At 45.4% G+C, this 20870-nt stretch overlaps 3 protein-coding genes across 3 annotated transcripts; 1 reads left to right on the forward strand and 2 right to left on the reverse strand.

Moving 5' to 3' along the window:
• Positions 1–5226: 5226 nt before the first annotated feature.
• GGS25DRAFT_498788 (uncharacterized protein) lies at positions 5227–6158 on the reverse strand. The gene has a single exon (XM_049261732.1). It carries the CDS (start codon positions 6069–6071, stop codon positions 5373–5375), a length of 699 nt encoding a protein of 232 aa, XP_049114618.1. The 5' UTR covers positions 6072–6158; the 3' UTR covers positions 5227–5372.
• Positions 6159–16676: 10518 nt separating this feature from the next.
• On the reverse strand, positions 16677–17036 carry GGS25DRAFT_365892 (uncharacterized protein). The gene is made up of 2 exons (XM_049258151.1): positions 16922–17036; positions 16677–16864 (listed from the first exon to the last, which is right to left on the reverse strand). The coding sequence occupies exons 1-2, from the start codon at positions 16980–16982 to the stop codon at positions 16710–16712; spliced, it is 216 nt and encodes a 71-aa protein (XP_049114619.1). The 5' UTR covers positions 16983–17036; the 3' UTR covers positions 16677–16709.
• Positions 17037–19676: 2640 nt separating this feature from the next.
• On the forward strand, positions 19677–20694 carry GGS25DRAFT_498800 (uncharacterized protein). Its single transcript, XM_049261733.1, has one exon. It carries the CDS (start codon positions 19915–19917, stop codon positions 20452–20454), a length of 540 nt encoding a protein of 179 aa, XP_049114620.1. The 5' UTR covers positions 19677–19914; the 3' UTR covers positions 20455–20694.
• Positions 20695–20870: the final 176 nt, after the last annotated feature.

Here is a 20870-nt window from a genome sequence, read left to right on the forward strand (position 1 = left end):
GCGAAGGATACCATGGTAGGTAGTAGGTAGTATTGGCGCCGCTGCATGTGACTTGCCGCTGGCCGGCCTCAGCCAAGCACGCTACTACATATGTAGGTAGCTGGGAAGCTAGCTACTTACTATCTAGGTATACAGCAGATCTGTTAGTCCGTATCCCGTGATAGTTTTCGGAGTTGTATACTAACTAGACCACGGCCTATACGACATTGAAGGGGAGGGAAGAAAGCCATTTGTTTCATCATCTTTGGTAAAGAATCACTCGAATCTGCCTAAGAGGCCGCCTACCTAGGCAGCTAGTTACCTCCGCCTCCTTTTTCTCCAAGAAAGGACTTACCGTAGGTATGGGTTCACCGTCTCGGGCTGTTTGTTGGAACGTCGGACGAGATCTAAACCTACACTCGTGGGTAGGTAGATCCGAAACTTCCTAGCGACGTTGAACCTGATTCTCTTATCAACCAACTGGATAACCAACAGACCAAAGCACCCCTCCCTCCTTCCTCTCTTTACTCCCTCTCTCTACTAGGCTACCTCGTAAGTATTGGTAGGCAGGTAGGTTAGTCGGTGCATCCGTGGAACACTGTGAAACAAAACAGAGCCAGAGGATGGGGAGGCAAAGTGAGCGACGAACGATCAAGCGATCTGCCTGTGACATCGTCCCTTTCTTTTTTTTTTTTATCCCCTTCTTTGCCCTCTTCCCCCTTCCAACCTTTTCTTTTCCTTTTTAAGTTCTCGGTCTCTCAACACCTACATATATCCGCCGATGCTTTTTTTTTTTTGATTTTGATTAACTAACAACATCAACCTCCCACCGGAAACCACCAACCACCAAAAAAACAAACCCCCCTTTGCGTCTTCCCGCATCCAACGCATGAAAAGGAAAGAAACTATGTCGAGCGAGCGAGCGAGCGAGTGGGGGGCGTAGATGCAATCACCCTTTTTAACGTACATCCCCGGAATAGCCCTCGGCGGGCAGGGCGTCTTGGTGTGCTGTGGTGTGCTGTGTAGCAACGGCTTTCCAGCTAACTAGTCTTTGTTGCATTGCGCTCACACACCTAGCTTGGCATCTAGGTATGTATGAATGTAGATATCTAAGGTAGGTTGGGAGGTCTTGCATGGGAGGCTCAGGCGCAAGACCCCCCCGCGCAGTGTTATATATATGAGCCGCAGGGTCCACAACCTACATACATACCTACCGTGCATACATAAATATACATGAGGGAAACCACACCTACAGGTTGCCTCGTTAGTACCTAGGTCCTGAAAAATAAGTATGTATATGTGAATTGAAAGATGAAAACGCTATACATAGGTAGGCAGATAACTTACCTCCTCGATTTCTCTTACTCTTGATCTAGAAAGATGAAAATATATGTACAATAAATCTCATCCCTATGTACATAGATATATATAGGTAGGTAGGTACCTGGCAATATCATTGGCTCGTTCAGTCTGGTGGTTGTACTGCGAGGTCGCTGTATGTAAATTACAGGTGACCGACTGGCTCGATCGCGAATGAGCTCTCTAACGCATTTTCGTCCCGATCCTGTAGGTAGGCTTGCGGCACCGTAGACCCTGCAGCCTCTTTTTTTTTTTTTTTTTTTTTTTTTTTTGGTTTCCCACGCACGCACACATCTCTCCCTCTCTCTCCCCTTTTCTCGTTAGTAAAGATTGGGCCTAACAGATAACCCATAATAACGCCTGTTGGGCTGTGCTGGCGAAAGGTTATCTCGATAATGGTGATTCTGCTAAGATCATCTCATCTCCTAATCTCCTATCCAGTTAGATACACACTAACCTAGGCATTTTTCTTTGCTGCAGGGTTGCGGCGAGGTGGGAGGTTTCTGATGGGTGTTTTACGACGAACCTAACCTAGGTACATATATTATCATGTGTAGCTAACAGGCAGGCAAGCAGCCCCCGTTCTTAGCCAATAATTACATATGTAGTCGTTACCTTGGTTAGAGAGTGGCGTGGGCATATCGAGGTGGGTGGGTGCCAATTCGATTCGTGCCAGCCACGCACGCAAGAAAGACCTATCGTCTATGTACATACTGACCTACCTACATAATGTGCAGTGGATAGGAGGGTAGGAGGGTCGGCGGGCAGGACCCTGAGGTCTCAGGTCAGGTCCACATGTCTCACAGCCTCTGCCAACCCTAATATTGAAGTTCATTCAAATCGGCCTACCATATCTAGGTACATAACCCTTAGCTGCCTATGTACATGTATACCAGGTAGGTATGTATGTATGTATGTACTTATAGGTTGGGAATCAGCAGCGCTCTCAATTACTGGCCAATATTATTCCGCTAATCTTTGATGTGACGACGTCTTGCCTAGCGATAGAGGTAGATCTTAAGAAAGTCAGTCATACACCCATCCCATCCCATCCATCCATCCGACCAGTCACTTAACTACATAGACATTGATATATACTAGGTTAGTTTACGTATAACTATACCTAACCTAGTATACTCATCTAGAACCTCGGTTTCGGAGCATCGGATCAAGACCATCAACGCTTTGTGGATTTCAATGTTATTTATGACAGGTACCTTCAGGGCTACCTAGATCAATAGTTACATACCCTACATAATCTGATTCTAATTACATAGTTAGTAGCTGGCCTACGTAAGTACCCAAGTACGTACAATACATAGCGACGCCGGCCGAAGCAGCAGCAGCAGCAGCAGCAGCAGCTCGAGACGCATGTCATCAATCTGACAGGTCACGTCGCACGGCATCTGTGGAGAGAGCGAGCAGGACAGACACACAGAGAGGGAGGGAGAGAGAGTGTGAGAGGTCCCCTCCCCATCCCCTCAAACCCCGGTCTCCCGCTGCGTGGGTGCGCCTGCGTCGTGTGCGTGCTTTAGGAGCTGCATCTTGCCATCATCGCCCAGAAACGCCTCAACCCAGATACATATGTATGTATGTGTGTATGTATGTATGTATGTATGTATGTATGTATGTATGTATGTACATATCATCATCGTTATGTGCTTTTCTATGGACGTACCCCCGGTTCCCTTCTTCTAGGTACACATACGTGTACATGTATGTATGTTTAGGTAGGTACATAGGCATGTAAGTAAGTGCCTTCAATTCCCTTCAAAGCGTTTTGTTGGCTTCTATGTATGTATATAGGATCCGCAAACAGGGGGAGTGTTGCTATATGTCACCGCATTACCTACGTACAATAGAGCGTAAAGGAGAGAGATCTATATGCATATGTATAGAAAGGTAGAAATAGAGGTAGAAGAAAAGAAAGAAAGAGAGAGATCTCAGGAAAAGAGACGGTGATAGGCATTTTGCTACATGCCTACCTACCTACCCTAGGTACATACATATTGTTGACACGGCTCCAGTTACGTTAGGTAGCCATACAGGTTTCCCAACGTCCTTGTACCACGGATAGCGATATGCTGGGAGACTTTTTTTTTTAAACCTACATAAGTTACATGTACATTAATAGACGTTAGGCGAAAAGGGAAATATTGTGGGATGGAATGGAAGTTAAGCCTTTTTTAACCTACATATCCTACCTACGTTTGATGTACTGATCATGTCATTAGTTGTTATGATTGCCCGCTAACGTCTATCTGTGTAGGCATGTGGTCTACGATTTGAATATGTGGGTGGTGCATACACATCCATGGATACATGAGGAGTTCCCTCTTATATACCTACCAGACCTACCCTACCTAGTACATGTAGGTACCTATTTATAGTCTAGGCTGTCTAGCAAAGTGCTAGGTGCCTACTAGGTATCTATGTGGATAATCAATTCAAGCTACGGACTGGAGTCGCTGTACCAACTGCTGGCTCAAAAAGTGCACGAACGGCTTCAACCCAAGAGGCCAGCCACAACGGGAGAACTTTTGACTCAAGAATCATCTTTATTTGTAAGTTTTTTTTTATATTAAATAGCAGACTCAAAACGTAGAATTCCTAATGCAAGGAAAGCTAGCACAGAAATGAATATTCATATAGATAATCGTGCCACTTCTTGGTGATCATAGGGGTGGGTGTGATTGGATTTTCAGAGCTCGTCTCTAACAGTACTGGGTGGGTTCTGAAAAAGAGAAAGAAAGAAAAAAGCCAGAGCTTTCCGTCCGCGATCTCCAGAAATATTGTGTGGATGAACAACAAAACAAAAAAAATCAACTCCTTATCCATCCCTTTCTATTTCACCATAGAAATGCGTTGATTTTTTCTTGCAATTCTAAGGGCGTGCCTCGAGCAAAATCGTACCTCTTACGCTGTTCATGTGCGAAAAAATGTTGTTAACTCCCATAGATGTGTAACCCCCACTACCTAGCCAGTCCTCTTCGCTAGAATGTCGATAAAAGCCCAAAAAAGATGAGTAAAAAATAGTGTGAAAATGAATCGCGAAACAGCCAGACGCCGAAAAATGCCCTGACATGACCTCCCAAGTCCTTCAGTCCAGATGGGGTATATACAACGAAATCTGACCGTTTCGAGAACAAAAAACGTTTGAAGGTGGCTTCGAGTCGGATATTATGATAACGTAACATATTTATATATGTATATAGGTGTATGTATATATATATAATAGAGTTATATATATTTCGGAATGAGACATAATGATGTCTGCTTGCCGATGCTAAGTTCGATGAATGTCGGGGTATCGGGTGAATAAATAATGACGAGATGCCGTCTGGCCAGGATCATATATCCTCCAGATTGATCTTGTATGCCGCTTGGTTTGATTTTCTTATACAAGCCAGGACTGCTCGTGCCGTACACTACTGTCCCTTAGAAAGTAGGTCTGCTAGACACATTGAGCTCATACTCGCTCTTCTACAGCTTTCGGTCGAATTGAACGTGACTCCATCTGACGCTTCCTTTCAAGCTTGGCATAGTGAAGCCCACAGGCATTGCACAATGTCCTCGCACCGTCCGGTCCTCGTCGCCACTCTGGGGTATCGATTCTGTTACAGCTATGACATCGGCCGGGGGGTGCTGCGCGCTGCGAATGGTGAGTTTTCCAGTGCATCTGTGTAGTTGAATGGGAATCACTTACACCTCGCCGCTTCTTGACCTCACTGAGCCCGTACGGTTGCTTCATGCCATCGCCGTACATACTCATGTCATCATCTCCTTCGTATGGCCCTTTTCCCCGACCCTCTCGTGCCTTCTCAGTCGCTATATTATGTTGGATCATTTCTCGGAGATTTTCGAAGGAACGTTTGATGAACTCTACGTTCCCAAGCATGCTCGCTACTTCTTGGTCGGTGGGGAGTCGCTCCGGTATAGGCTGCCCGCCGTGTTGCTCTGAAGCAATTTTACTATATGCCTCGGCGAAATTGCAAACCGTCCTCGACGTCCACACTAACTGCTGTATCCGTCAGCTACGGAGAAGAAGATATTTTGAACCAAGAGAAACTGACCTTGTTGAGACAATCCTGGTAACCCCACGACTCAAAATGCCGATTCAAAGTGTTGGAATCATAACGATTCCGATGCATCCCATAATCTTCATCGCTGTGTAATGGTGGTCGGTGTTGATCGTATGGAGGAAGTGAATGGCCCAAGTGATGTGGTGAAATTGGGGCCGGGGGTAATGGGTATTGGCCTGGTGGATAAGAAACATGAGGGGGAGGCGGATTCGTGTGACCGCTATTTGGTATGGGCTCTGGAGGCTTAGTAGGATCGCGTTGCTCAGAGTATGCATACGCCGAGCTTGAAGGACCTGGAGGCCCTGGCGGAGGCCCAACGTCTGACCGCGGGTAACGGTAAAATTTGTCTTCGTGTTGTGGTGTCGATCGCGAGTCGGGCGGCGGCTCTGACCTCAACGGGGGAGGAGGGAGATTATGAGGACCAGCTAATGTTGTGGGGGTTACTGGTGAGTAGTGACTGGGCTTGGCACTTGAGAAGACTTCTGATATGGATGGAAGAGATTGCCGCTGCGAAGGTTCCGTCTCGTTGGGCGTCCTCCTACTCTCTCCAGGCGAAATCATGCCAGGCATTGTGGGTGGTGGTTGATGATAAGGTGGAAAAGGCGGTTTGTGATATGCCGGAGCTGGATTCATTAGAGCCGTAGCTGCCATACTTGGCACTTCGCGATTGTGTCGATCTGTTGGCCCTGGAAGACGCTGACCGTAGATGTCAATTTTGCCAGCGGAGGTAAAACCACTGAGAATAGAGATACTGATCAACTTGAATTCGATTAAACGATGCCGGGCACACTAGAGCCGAGTGGCTCTAAATAAGAACGGACCTTTGCCTAGTGCCAGATTCTCCCGTTTCCATAGCGGGACTACTACCAACGGCGGTACCAAAATCTCCAACCGATCAGCTAGAACGGCTCATACATCTGAGTTCCCGAGGCTACTCGTAGCTTCAAGGGCTTATGTTACTGGCGGTAAAGCTGTTGCAGACGTTTCGCAAGGGGGGGTGGGTGAGGGACGATGGTGGAGGAGGTGATCGAGTCAGGCGAGTTTCGGTACCACGAGCTATATCGAGGCTAAGTTGACATGCACCTACGACAAACTCGAAGAAAGTTCCTATCCAACAACCGAAAGTCACGTAGATGTGGCGTTAGGATATCAAATTCTGTCTTCGGGTTTTGGTTGATTAGAAAAAATTCAGATTAGGCATGATTGTGGCGGAATGGGAAGGAGGTTTATTGGGACCGGTATAGAATTCTCTCGTCTTTTCCCTTGGAGCAAGGCGAAGAAGGCTTTGTATAGATAGGTACGAGACATCAAACCAAACAGCCTTGGATAGTGGCGGCGCGGATTTCCCTTTAAGACATTCCTGAAATTCTTACCTTTTGACGTAACCACAAAGTGGGTCTAGTATATCGACCGAAATAGACCGTGGGATTTGGATTTCGACCTGTAGGCGAGCGCAAGTCGCTAAGCAGCTCTTACTATGAATTATGACCTGTCTCGGGTTGCCAAATCGTGGGCCGTGGTTGAGAAGAGGGTACTCTTTTATGAGCGGATCAACAAGCGTTGTTGGGTACTACGACAGCACGCTCGAGGCAGTGACCTTCCGAGGGGAATAAATACAAGATAAAGTGAAGTATTTGTTGGAGATACGAGTAGTACGGTAAGTAGTTTTAAGAGACTACATGTACCATAAACGTAGGGTGTCGTAATTGAGCCAAGATTTCTAGGTATTTGTTCGATTCCTAAACGTTACTTGAGTCTCGTGACATTGGTTTGGGAAGGAGGAAAGAAAAAAAAAAGATTCAAAAAAGCAAATGACGAGAATGTGGGTGATGTGTTGTATTATGGGAGTTCTGAGAAACAAGCACCGCAGATTGCAGCGAAATGTATGCTACTACTGTATAATGTACAACACCATACGTAGGTAGATGGGCAAATATGTGTAATAAGGAACACCAAGCCTGTCGTGTACATAACTTTAGATACCCCTGTTCTACCAATTTACCTAGTACTAGTTATTGAATGTACAGCAACCACAGTACGGAGACTTTGGCCTGGGTCACTTGAAGTGGGGGGGACGGGGACGAAATACATACACTACCAGGTATGTAGTCAGGACAAGGGTACGAAATCTCACAAGTCAGGGCTCACGGCCAGTCAGTTGGTACTGCGACTTTCGGTTCTGATAGAATCCTGGGGGTAGGCAGCTGGTAGGTCGGTAGGGTTAGAGGGAGCACTGCTCTCCCCACCTTTCGAGAAAAAGACATCTGCATCTGGGATTTGGATCTCTTAATATCGTAATATCGTAGATAAACACCCTAACCTATGTAACATTTAAGCTTGTTACCCACATACTGTGACCAGTTGTTACAGCATTGAGCATTGAGCATTTGAACGTGACGACTACATACATGTGCATGTAGGTCTCTACCTATCGCCCGTTGTCGGTATACAAGGTCCTGCACGATGTGTTAAAAGGGTTATGTAGAGGGATTAAACAGACCTTGGGCCGATGCGAGCAAGGTTCATAGACTGTAGACTGTACTGACCTAGGTAGGTAATAGCTGGCAATGGTAATAATACATAGCATACAGCCGGGTATGATCGCCTAGATGACGATCTCTTGTTTCTCAAAACAACCTTAAAGATACCTACCTAGGTAGGTACAGTAGCAGGCTGGCAGAGCAGGTAGCCCATGTCACTGGGGGCTTCTGGGCAAATCTGAATGCGAACGGATCGCTCCCGACAGCCCAAAACTTGGGTACTGTACGGTATAGGTATAGCACTTGGTTTGTATGAGAATGACGAGTCCCGAAACCTGCCAGGTCACGCCATTATCCTCACAGCGAAATAAGGTGGCACCACTTTTTGCCAATCCAGGGCTGCTAGACGGTGAGGGTTACCAGGGCCCATGGTGGCGATAGGGACCCAATAAGGACCCATCGACTAGCATCGTCGCCAACCCTTTGGCAGCTCAGATCGAAGATGAGATGGGCGGTAGAATGACCGGGGGGTTCCTTCAAAAAGTCGGTTCTGATTGGGGGAGATTTGGTACGTCTAAGAGACCCGACCCTTATGACGATCTCTCGGTGACAAACCCTCGTACCTCGTAAGGGGTGGCCAAGGCCTCGAACATGTACATGCCTACGCATCGTTTACGATACATAGAACATACCCATAATGCCTACATAATACTCCATATAAATAGAGGTATGTTTAGGCAGGTAAAGGAAAGTCTGATCTGACCAAAACATAACACCTTGAAGCTGGTAACAGCACTGAGTTGAGTCTCACAGCGTCAAAAGTCGGATAGGACTCCGCTGTTGGACACAACTACCTGCTATATGTACCGGATACATGTAAGTAGGAACAACAACTAGGAATATGCGGGTGCCCTATTAACCTTGTATACATACATAATACAATGTAGTAGACATACAAGGTCAAATGGAACTGCATGCGAACATCGTTACTTGTTTGGCCCAATGTGAGATTCGGGCGACAGGGTGGACATGGGACCGGGGGGGATGGAGTTACGAAAGAACATGGCGAGCATGTGTTTTTGCAAGGGTCTGATGTACTGCGGAAGGAAAGAAAGAATAAAAAAAACGCAAGAGGCTATTGTTTTGATTATTGCTAGGTACCATGCTCCCTGTAGGTAGGATACGTACTGCATGGTACTAGGTACTAGTGGTATCTAGTACTTGGTACTTGAATACCTACATATTATGTAGTCCTAGTAGGCAACTTGTACAGAGTACGCAGCTACGTAGCTCGCGTAGTCAACTACATATAGTTAGATGGATCCAGATGGATCTTGCTAGGAATTTATGGGACTGTGGGGCTATCCCTTCCTATGCGCCCTATGTACTTAACAGTCCAGTCACCAGTGTAGTAGCCGTCGAAGACTGCCTTTACTTTAAGCAGGTGGGGAGAGTTTGACGGGGACGAGCGGCTGTAGGTTGCCGAGTCTTTGTGTACTCTGCTAGTACCGTCAAATCTGCGAAGCAATATCTGAGAAAAGGTACACGGTACAATCCTTTAACGTGACCGGGTTCATGTTTCCAGTTACAGTCTGTTATGCATTGAATATTTCCCTAATATGTACCGCTATCAAACTGTCAGCATCAATGATTGAAGTTTATCTCATCCATCTTACACCCTTATAAGCAACTACCGAGGTGTACTCTAAGGGTAGATTTGGAAGAATACACACCAATGCCGCCCTGCATCTACCTGCTTATTTTCAACCTTATTTCATCCGATTGACACTTTATTTCAACTTGATGATTCAACGAAGGAATGAATGACGCCTACTAGGACTTACTATGGCATCAGTTAGCCCCTATAACTACAATATTAAGCATTGGAATAATTACTGGGGATTCACCTAGGCATCCAGGCGTGCAATTTCAACCGTAAGGCTAATATGCAAATTCTGCTGTTTCCTCAGTATGCGCATTAATGCAATTTTGCCCGAAACCTAACAAAACAAGCTTGAAAGAAACAAATAGGTGCTGATACTACAATCAACACGCCATGTACGCATATATTGTGTAGATCACAAAGCCTAGTTGAATTGTGTCAATAACTTCATTATTCTATGATACCTTATGTAGTAGGCGTGAACCGCGTGGTAGCATGATTACGTCCACCATGTTGCCGAATACGCAGCCTTATACAAGCATATGTATACTATGTAGTACTATGTAATTCCCTTAAGATCACTTACGTTGTATTAATTATGGGACTATCAATCAAAAATTTTCTAGACTTCGAAGTCTTTTCTATTCTTCACCTACTACGTACTACGTAGTAATACTTTCAATGTTACGAGAAATGTCAGTGATCGTATACCAGTTAAGGATTAGGAACATTGAAATTAAGATAAGAATAGATAAATTAGATCAAATAGGTCATTTAAATGTGAAGTGCTTACTTAGGTAGGCAATTACTATCGCCGGCATATTGATGTTTGTTACCCAGACTAAAGATTTAAGTGAAGGGAAGATCGAATCTAGATTACAACGATGAATATGGCCCGCTAAATCTTGCCTCTACACTATTTTCACCTTAAGAACATATGTATGCAACCGTCAGTGACAGGTACATCGGAGAATACATGTCTTCTCTATCTACGGTGTATTAGTTCAAGTTTATCATTAGTGAAACTTTATTATTCCACATAACTACATCCATGGATAACTTGAATAGGTACAGACTACCTAAAGGTATTAATGTTAGTAAATCGGTACTAGCCTTAAGGGTATATGTAGATATTATACCTACTATGTAAGGTATAGTATTTTACACGTCGTTTCACATGTGCTAGGAATTGAGCTAATAATCTAGGTCTAGCAAGGTACTGGGTTAGGTACATATATGAAGTAGAAGTACATATGTACTGTACCTAGTACCTGCCTTCATAACTTGAAGTACCTTCCATTGAATAGCCCATAATTATTACTAATATGTCTTGGGCTTCACTCCCCCCTTTTATCCTATTATTATGCGAGACATCATGATTGATATCCATTCTCATCGTTAATTGTAAATTGTACAACATCAATGGTCTCTTTATCTGTGTCTCATTTCCTATCTCTATGTCTTTTTTTCCATCTTCACAGTCAGCTATTTTAAAAATATCAATACTTATCAGCAATAACTCACGTCATCCTATGCAATACATACATACAGTTACAGCAGCCAATCCACGATCACCATCTCATCCCGGGGTTTTGGTCAGATTTGGGGAACCATGTGGACAGATGGTTCGACTACGGCTAGCGTGTAATTAATCGATCAGGGACTCGTTTTCGGCTAGATTTCCTTGCGCCCCTCCCATGTCACTAAGCAATTATCGGAGATCTTGCATTCAGATTGGTTTGTTTTGACAGATTAGCGACCGATATCGTTGACAGGTAACTTGGCAACTTGAACCGGCCGACTAGAAATAGCAACACCTGTGCTATTATATACTACTATGTAGTACCTCCTGTATGTCCAGACATTTGCTTGCTGTGCTGCATCAAGGATCGGGGTTCTCGATATTATGTCGTAGGACAACATTGAAGTGCCTAACAAGTTCCGCATCATTAATCACTATCGGTACGAAGATGTAATCGAAAATGTACGTGGTTACCGAAATGTACATGTGTGTTGTTGCCTCTATGTATACAGTATACCTACATATACATATAGGTGTGTAGTTGAGGGCAGAACGTTGAAGTCTTGGAGGGTGCATGAGAAGCAAACTATCAACTGTCTCGTGTGTTCAGTTCAACCTTGGAGCTCCATACATATGTAGCTGTGAGACCTCCAAGCTCAAGCTAAGTCATCCTTTCTTCCCCAGACTGATTTTCATAGGTGCGAAATACAAGCAATGCATCATCTACTTGGCCATACATCATACTTACCTGCCTGCCTAGCACCTAAGGTATGTATTGTGTATGCAGAGGTAAATACATGTATGCAACTTGAAGTACATATGTATACAGACATGCCGCTTTCAATTAAGTATACGTACTAGGTATGCAAGTACCTTATATGGTAGAGCCTCTGCAGAAAACGACATGCTATACCAGCCGACATTGAAAACATATCCACCGAGCCGCGCACGTGTATACTTCACCAGAAAGGACATGACTTTACAGGTCGCTATAACATCGACTCTTGTCGGCCACGTATGTCTAACGGGTCCCCAGCACATATAGTTGGACTACATTAAGTATGTAGAACCCGTAATACCACATATGGGTACGGGACCATACAGCTACTAGGTATCGTATCCGTATCCACGCTACGCGGAATCCTTCCACTACTATGTACCTACAGAGGAAACGTCCAAGTACAACCTTGAAGCGTATGGGGCTTAGAAAATACACGAACATCAAGGAAATATTCCGGCCTGCAATGTGTGACCAACCTTGTTTGGCGTTGGTTTGCCCTCTTGCTGCTCAGCGATATCCAAACGCACGGATATACGATTTTATGTCACTTGTAATTTTTGTACGAATGACGTCCTAATGCGACCCGACGGCCACATATCGCGAATCTAGAAACGCCCGGAAAATCAAGATACAAGATCGATTAATCGAGACCAGATGCCGATTTATGACTAGCGACAAGGCGCACCCCTCTTTGCTTCGCACGTGTTGGTTGAACATATTACCCCTCGAAAATACATATACATATCCTGATATTTACTATCATGATACATACCTACCTGCCTACGTAGTATAAGATACTTAGTAGGTTATGATATAGTGTGTTCTATCTATATCCGCCTGTCATACACAAGAATAGCCTTTCGTCAAGACTGCCTACGAAACCTGAAAACATCTGCCTAGCTACACTGCCGGCACGAGCCGTTTGGTTTAAAGTCAGACCTAGCAAATAGTACGAGATATAGTACGAGGCAGCCAAGCCAGACTGTTTTAATACACTCACAGATCTACAAGTATGTACGCACGACTTATACACTTTACCTAGACGTACGTATACGTGTATGTATGTAACTATATCCAAAGAGATGTAGATATGTAAGCATCGATGGGTGCTTACTAAGGTTTTATTGGCTATATCTCTTATACATACATGCACACAAGCAGTCTGTCTATCAGTCTGTAACGATTTTATCTTTTTGTGGTTGGGTTTCACACTTGAAGTGCCGCCAAGTGAGCTAAGATAGATCAATACTAACCCGCCTCGACGGCCTCCCAACGTTCAACGATTCTACTATTAAATATGTCTCCACTTGGAGAGACGTCCGAAGCCTGCCAGCCTGCCAGCGTGAAACGCTCGGTCCGCCCGTTTAACGAAAAAATCACCCCATGATAAAGGGTTTGCTTAGCTGTCTGGCTAGTGATTGGCGGAATTAAGTCCTGCTGCCCTCAATAGCATAACTTCCGTACATATAACTAATGCCAAATTACTAACATAACAACACATAGCGTAGACCCACCTGACGAGAACGGTGAGAGACTGGAGTGCCAGAGTGGGCTTGGGAAAGACTTGGGTGAACGAGTACCGAAGGTGGGTGTTTAATACGTCTTCTCGGTCTGTCCGACCGGCTCTCCTTCACCTGGTGTCGACGATATTATGTACTAACTAACATAAATAAGGTACTTTATCGTATTATATTATTGGGTATTGTCGGGTTGGTCCCCCTCCCCAAACGGGTGCGGGTATGTCGGCCAATACCCGTTCTGCATATCATATGGACAAAGCGAACTCGATGGTTGTGTTGTGCCATTGAAGAAGAGCGAGAGCTATTAATTTAAGTGGCTTGAATATAAGCTTTTCGGGATTTGTTCTCATTATGCACTCGGAGCACACTCGGTGTCTTTTCTTACTCACTTACGTACATACCTAACCTAGGTACGTAAGTGTTATAATACAATATGGAATTATTGTATTATACCTGCCTACACAGGTATACAATGCCATAGAAGCATACCTATAAATGTAGGTCAGTTACATAAGTTACATGGCAGTCAATGGCAAGAGTTAGATGGGTTGTCTGGACTCTGGAGTTGAGCCCTGAAGGATATGTACATGTACCCACACGATGAGGGATGGTGAGGTACAAGATGTGTACTTTATCTATCCACCGCCATGGACAAACCTGGTCAGCTCGTGCATTCGAATCATTCGAGTTTGACCCCACATCTGAAGGGCCCTGGTCAGCGTTAGAAAATCTAGAAAACCAGAAGATGCCCCAGACTGCCGGGTTTGCATCCGATTCAGGATTTCATACCCCTGGATTCTCCCAAATCGGGGCGATCATCATATGTAACAGGCCATATCGCTACTTAGCTAGGGGTCAAGATACCTGGAGCAAGATCCCGTCGTCCAAGTGCTTTTTCTACGCTTGTACACTTCTTGTACCTACATGCTTCGTGTCGTTACTTACTGGTACATACTTCAGTAGCTTCTCCATCGTATCTCTTTTCCATTCCATCATATCGACCAGAAGCCAAGCTACGGTACTCACATACGCTGCATGTATCTAGTATGGTAGATTCCGATGTCAGGCTGAGATGGCACTGTACCCGCCTACCGCTGCATATGGGGACGCTTCTCGCGATGACAATGGAAATAAATGCACGATTCAGGCACTGTATATGTTGGACAAAATATTGATTCGTGACGCTTTCAGGAGTCTGCATACATATTACATACCTTCCTACACTACATACATACCTACCTTAAGACTACACTACATACCATAGATTTGCCAACAACGACGGCGACGCAACCGTTCGTGGCAATTTATTGGTACGAGGAGTCTGCTCCTAGGGCGAATAGTGTAGTGAATACCTACAGTACATACCTAATGCGGCGTCTACTACCTAGGTACCTTGCAACGAAGATCAGCCATTCTCGTGCTTTAGGGCAGCTGTCAAACTTGCAGCAACGATGCACGACGTCGGAGTTGATAGATTGGTTTGCTTACAGCCCACGAGGCGTTCTTGCGTTGGGCGCGCTCTGTCGCACGAGCTCGCCCAATATGCTGATTTAGAAGTTTCCTGGTATGTATCCAGATGTATGTAACTAGTTACTTGTTATGCTGTATTCTGATATACATACCTAGGTTAGTATTGTAGGTATATTTCATACTCTTCCTACCTTACCTACATATGTATATGTATCTACTGGCCAAGGTATGTACATACATAAATAATGGCATACTGGCCAGACCCTGAGGCAACCATCAAAAAACATCTCTCCTTTCTGGCTCTCGCGTTGCACCCGGAACCACGGTAGAATAACTTATCTTCCGCGCTCCCGCGATTTCCTAACCTTGGTTGCGAGCGTAGTATGACTAGCTCTGGAGGATTTGGGTAACCTAATGTTAGCCATCGACCCAAAGCTGCGGCGTAATCTGGATCGAATGGCAGCCTGGACATGCAGACCACTTAGATCTATGTTATCTTGCTAACCTAGGCCATTTGTCCCCCTTTCGAGTTCCTTGCTCCCACAATCTCGGTAGCGCCCAGCTTTTTCTTGCTCCATTATTTCCCAGCGCGTTCGTGAAAAGTAGCGTAGGAAACTGCCATTCTTAGATTCGTCTTCTTTCGCCATCCTCCCGTTGCTTTCCCATGAGGTATGGTCTCATCGTGACAAGCCGGAGATACTCTATGAGGATAATTGTCCGTCCATTGATACTTCGAACACAAATAGTGTAAAAAGACGCGCGCTCGCTTCTCTCTTTTTTGTCTTTTTTTTTCTTCTTCGACGGAAGTAGGGCAACCACCCTCGATCCTCGCTCGTCGCTCCGTACCAACTAGAATCATTTTGAGTACACCAACATGCAGATGGTCAAGCAATTCGCCTAGTACCATTCTTATCCCATGATCGGTTCGATGTATCTCAACACCGGAACTCTTAAATCGCTCATAGATTATTGTGATGTCACAATCACTTTACCTAGTAGGTATCTAGTAGGTAGCCAGACTTGTCTGCTGGGCATGAGGATTAAGATGGCAGATGACCGACCCCTTCCCTTCTCTTCCCCCCCTTTTTTTAATCATCTCTGTTCAATATTCGTTCTTAATCCACCCAAATCCCTTTATCAATAGTAGTACCTTTTTACCGATCTACATCTATTTTATTTATACGAGCATTGTATATACTACTACCTAGGTACTAGGTAGTTATTGCTAGCACAGAGTTTGCTGATAATGTAACAAAACATCCATTTGTATCGATGCTGTCAGATGCCACCTAATTGACGGGATTAGGCTAAACAAAAAAGCTCACTTTAGTTATTCGAAATCTGGATCTCCGACTGCGAACCAATGACACCTAATATGTGTGATCGCCTGATCTGTATAAGGGCTCAGATCTGGCGTGGGGCAATTCCTTATTCCAGTCCATACGCGTCGTCTTCTTATCTCACCTTGTCCTATGTAGGTCACAACGACGCCCGAGTTAAGGAGGCATGGCATGGCAACCCCCCCAATCCATCTTTGTCCTGATTATTTTTTTTTCTTCCCTCGCTCGGCCAGATCTAGAGGCTACAGCGGCTCGGCCCTGAGCGGGCATTTCGTAAATAGTTCGGGCTCGAAATCGACTCGGCCATCGCTGAGCCGGCTGTTAGCGGGTCAACCCTTCCCACCCTGCTGTAGGCGTGCATATTCGCCCATACATAGGTTGTATACCATACCTACTCTAGGTATTCGGTGTGATGTATTGCCTGCCTGGGCACACGAGGCCCCATAGCCCTGCCACGCGCAGCCCGCTCGGCCAATACCTGCATATATACCTACCTATGCAATATGTATGATGCTAGCTCACCTCGCGGCGATGTAGCCGTATAGAACTCTTCCGGCCTCGGGAGTCCCGCCTACCATAAAGTGACTGTTGCATGCGCTCAGAAGCGGGTACCCGCCGTTCTCTTACGTCTCTCTCGGGCGATTTGTACCATCTCATGCTTTCGCCTACTTTGGTACTTTAGTAGGTAGGTAAATACGTATGTAATCCTGCCATGGACCGGTTACCTATGTATGTGCATAGTGTCGCATCCAAATATGTACATACATACATACATAATACTGGCATGTGTGGGCAACGGGCGTACACAAAAAAAAAATACGCGCATAAGAGAACTACGACATATCTCGCTTCGCCTGCTGTCCTCTCCTATCCTATCATGGCCCATCGTATCGTATTATGGGCTTACCGGAGTGTAGCAAGTCACCACGGCGCCGGGGGACCTGGGAATATATTTCTGACAGGTCATATTTCCGCGCAGGGTTGGCAGACATCGTTTTGAATGGTTCTGCAGTGGACTCCACCTGTTTCCGTGGCTCAGGATTATTGGACCCTTGTTCTTTCAAGTTCTTCTCTCACGACTGATGAGTACATAGATACATTACCTACACACTACACTACACTACACTACACTACATACATGCATACCTAAGTGAGTACGTACATGTACCAGGTAAGCATTTTACTAGAATACACGCATAGTAGCCGGGCAGGCATGCAAGTGGGTCGGCTATCTCAGGAGTTTGAGATTTGAGAGATCGGATACCTCATGTGTGGGAAGCAAAGCACACCTAATTAGTGAGGCACAGGAGGAAGGAGGAAGCCGTAGAATCGAACGCTCAGCAGTGCTAAAAGTAGCAACGGGTACGTCCGTTGACAGATGTAAGCAACCAAATCGACAATCCTAGGATTTCTTCTTTTTTTTTTACGATACATACCTAGGTAAGGTAAGGTATTATGTAGTTAGGGGAGGGGAAGGGAAGGGGGGGTGGGAATCCAATCTTTTTTTTTTTTCTCTCTCTTTTCTCTTTTTTTCTACGAAGAAAAAAGCTGAGCTTGCCAGGGCTCCTCCTTCAAAAGTCAAGGGCCAAGATCAAGACTAAAATGAATCTGGGAATGTCACATGAACTTCCCTTACCTAAACGCGATGGGACTGTTCCCAATGCAACGCTCGGGAAACTCAGAATACTACGCTGTGGCTTGGTCCCGGCGATCACTGAAAGGCCCACTTCTTGAGTCCATTACCTAGTCCATTAACTCTAGTCTTCTATTAACTACGATATTAGTACATAGTACAATACATATAACTAACATGCTTATCATGACGAGGGGGAAGGACGGAATTGGCGACGTCCTATTGGCGCAGCAAACTCCGGTGAAAGGAGTGGTGATGGGACAAGCAGCCCACCAAGCCCACCGCACCAAATAATGTCAGGGGCTGGTCCTTGAATGAAATGATGAAATGAGATCGGGGTCCCTTTAATCCCGCCGTTAGATAGATGCATTGCAGGATCTGGCACTTCATACCTAACCTACATGATTCTTAGGTAGCTGTTAGCGACCACTCTCTGTCTCTGTATCTCTCTCACCTGACTGATCTGCTTCCTTCTACCTACCTCTGTATTCCATCACACACCAACCAAAGCTTGTCCTTTGGTATCCTTCACGTTCCAGCAGGATCCTTCGCCTATGCTTTACCGCCTGTGCTGTGTAATACTGACAATAATACCTACCACTAACTATATAATACAGACCAGCACCTACCTAGGGAAGGGGGCGAAGGGCAGTTCAAGCAGGGACTCTTTGACGTCGTGTTTTCTACATAACCGAAGACGAAGGGGGCCCTTTCGTCACCGGTACATGGTACGATATACATGGTAAAGAGATTTGTTACCTGTCACCTGGAAAATGAGAGGTTCGAAGAGCGACCAGGGTGTGTTGTCGACTGGCCCGGGAGTTCTGCAAATCACTTCTACTACCTAACTATATCCCAAGGAACCATTTATGTAGTACGAGAGAGACCACTTTATCAGAGATGGCTGTTTAACTAGGTACCTATTGTAGGTATCTAGGGTAGGTATTGTATTGTACCACACTTCATCACATTTCCATACATCAAGCTTGTACGGTTCTACTTAGTCAGAGGTAACTTTACCAACTCTCTTATTATGTAGTTTCGATGGAATGTTATGTTATGTAGATGGTCGCCGATACCTAGCTAGGAACCTACATACGGCAAACACTGCATCTCCTAAAATACCAGCATACCTAGGTAGTTACCAGCTCACGTGTGTAATGTGCTGTCGCCGCTGTTTCTCTCACTTTGAGCTCTATGAACCTCGTCTACGAACCTCGTCTGTACACCCTAATCCTTTCCCTATAACCCCCTTGTACTAGGTACCAAATCCATCGAATACTCTATTACCCCTTTGCCGATTCTCCGGTGGTCCGCGAATTATGGCGGCTATGGTTGACTCCTTCTCTTCTACTATCCCAGAGCTAATGACTTAATATGCTTCTAGACTCCTAGATCATATCCAAGATCACGATCCTATGCGTCGTATTGGCTTAGCCCGGCTTTGGCACCTCCCCCCCCCCCCCCCCCCCCCTCTCCCGTCCTTCCCCAACTAGTGCAACGCACCCTGAGATATTTGTACCATGTGTAGGTATACCTAGGTTAGTAACTACGGTGAGATGCCAGCGGCAAACAACTCTGGTCCCGAACACGATAGGTTTCAGTTTCATTGTTTCGAGCTTGGTTTTTTACTGACGCACATACGAACGAACCAACAAACCTTTCTAGGCAACAAAACTATTGTCTACCTAGTACCTAAGGTACCTTACCAGGTAGGTACCTACTATGCACGGGTTTACTTTTTTGTTTATTTCTTTTTGGGGGTTTCTTAGATCGAACATGTAACCAAAAATAAAGACGGTTTCTCCCTCGCCACCCCCCCCCCCCCCATGCAACCCCAGGTCGCGGCTCATCCCGTGCTACACAATACTAAAGGGGATGGCATTCCGCGGCTCCTTGCACGCGAGTAAGGAGTTGGTTCCCACGCGGGGCTGTAAGGTATGTAAGCCCTACGCAACCGAGGTTGTCGTTGGGTCCTTGAAGCTACTAGGTAGCTTACATACCTACATAGTATGTATGTATGAGGTTACCTGCCTACTTACCCAGGCAAAGTAAGGTAGTTAGGTGTACCTAATCTATTTACTTATGTACGCACGGTGCGCGAGCCTCTTCCCTTGGGCGGTTCCCGTCTTGATGATATGTATGTCTGGGTGGGTGATTAAGCAAGCGAGGCGAGGCATGGCGAAGCGAAGAGCAAGCAGGCAAGCAAGCAACCTTAGCAAGCAGCGCAAAGGACGCAAGGGAGACACGGCAAGATGCAGCCAGCCGATGGCCCTGAAACAAATTCAACCCAAACCTAGCATGAGCCACTTACTGTACTATGACAAGAAGCCACATACATATATACCTACACACACACACACACATACATGCGTTGGCCTTTTCCCGTTGCGTAATATGTCGTTCCGTCCACAAACCGATGGCGGATTCTTCACATATGATGTTATTCGCGACATTTTACCCACGAGCTTACGACTTGGTGGCGCACAGGAGAAGCAGGGGAAAAGACGAGAAAGGATTTGGTGGTCAGGGATTTGGTTTACCGTCTTTCTTTCTTTCTACCTTCCTTCTTCCTTATCGCAACCCGTCTTGAAAAAACGCTGCCGACGGGCCGAGAATAGTTGATAGAAGAAGAAGAAGAAGAGAAGGAGAAGAAGTGCCTGCATACTATATTGGGCATGTAGATAAGAATAAAGATAACAAATAGTTAGAGAATAAGCAAAAGAGACCTGTCGTTTCATTTAACTTTTTCTCGGCCTGAGCAACTCGACCCGATCTCTCGATTTCTCCATGCAATCTTGCAGGAAGGAGGCGTTTTCTTTCTTTCTTTCTTTCTTTTTTTTTCTTTTTCTTTTCTTCTTTTTCTCTTCTTCTTCTGATCTCATCTTATATCCATCCCCCTTGATTCGGCTTCCCCTTCCCATCCCACATCCCACATCCCACACCCATAATCCTCCCCCCCCCCTTCCCTTCCTCCCATCTTGATTATTACAAAGTATTATTATTTTTTTTCGCCGAGTCTCGCAGGCCAATCCTGGCCT

This window comes from Hypoxylon fragiforme (genome assembly GCF_022984875.1).
Source record: "Hypoxylon fragiforme strain CBS 206.31 chromosome Unknown GGS25scaffold_7, whole genome shotgun sequence".
NCBI classification, from domain to species: domain Eukaryota; kingdom Fungi; phylum Ascomycota; class Sordariomycetes; order Xylariales; family Hypoxylaceae; genus Hypoxylon; species Hypoxylon fragiforme.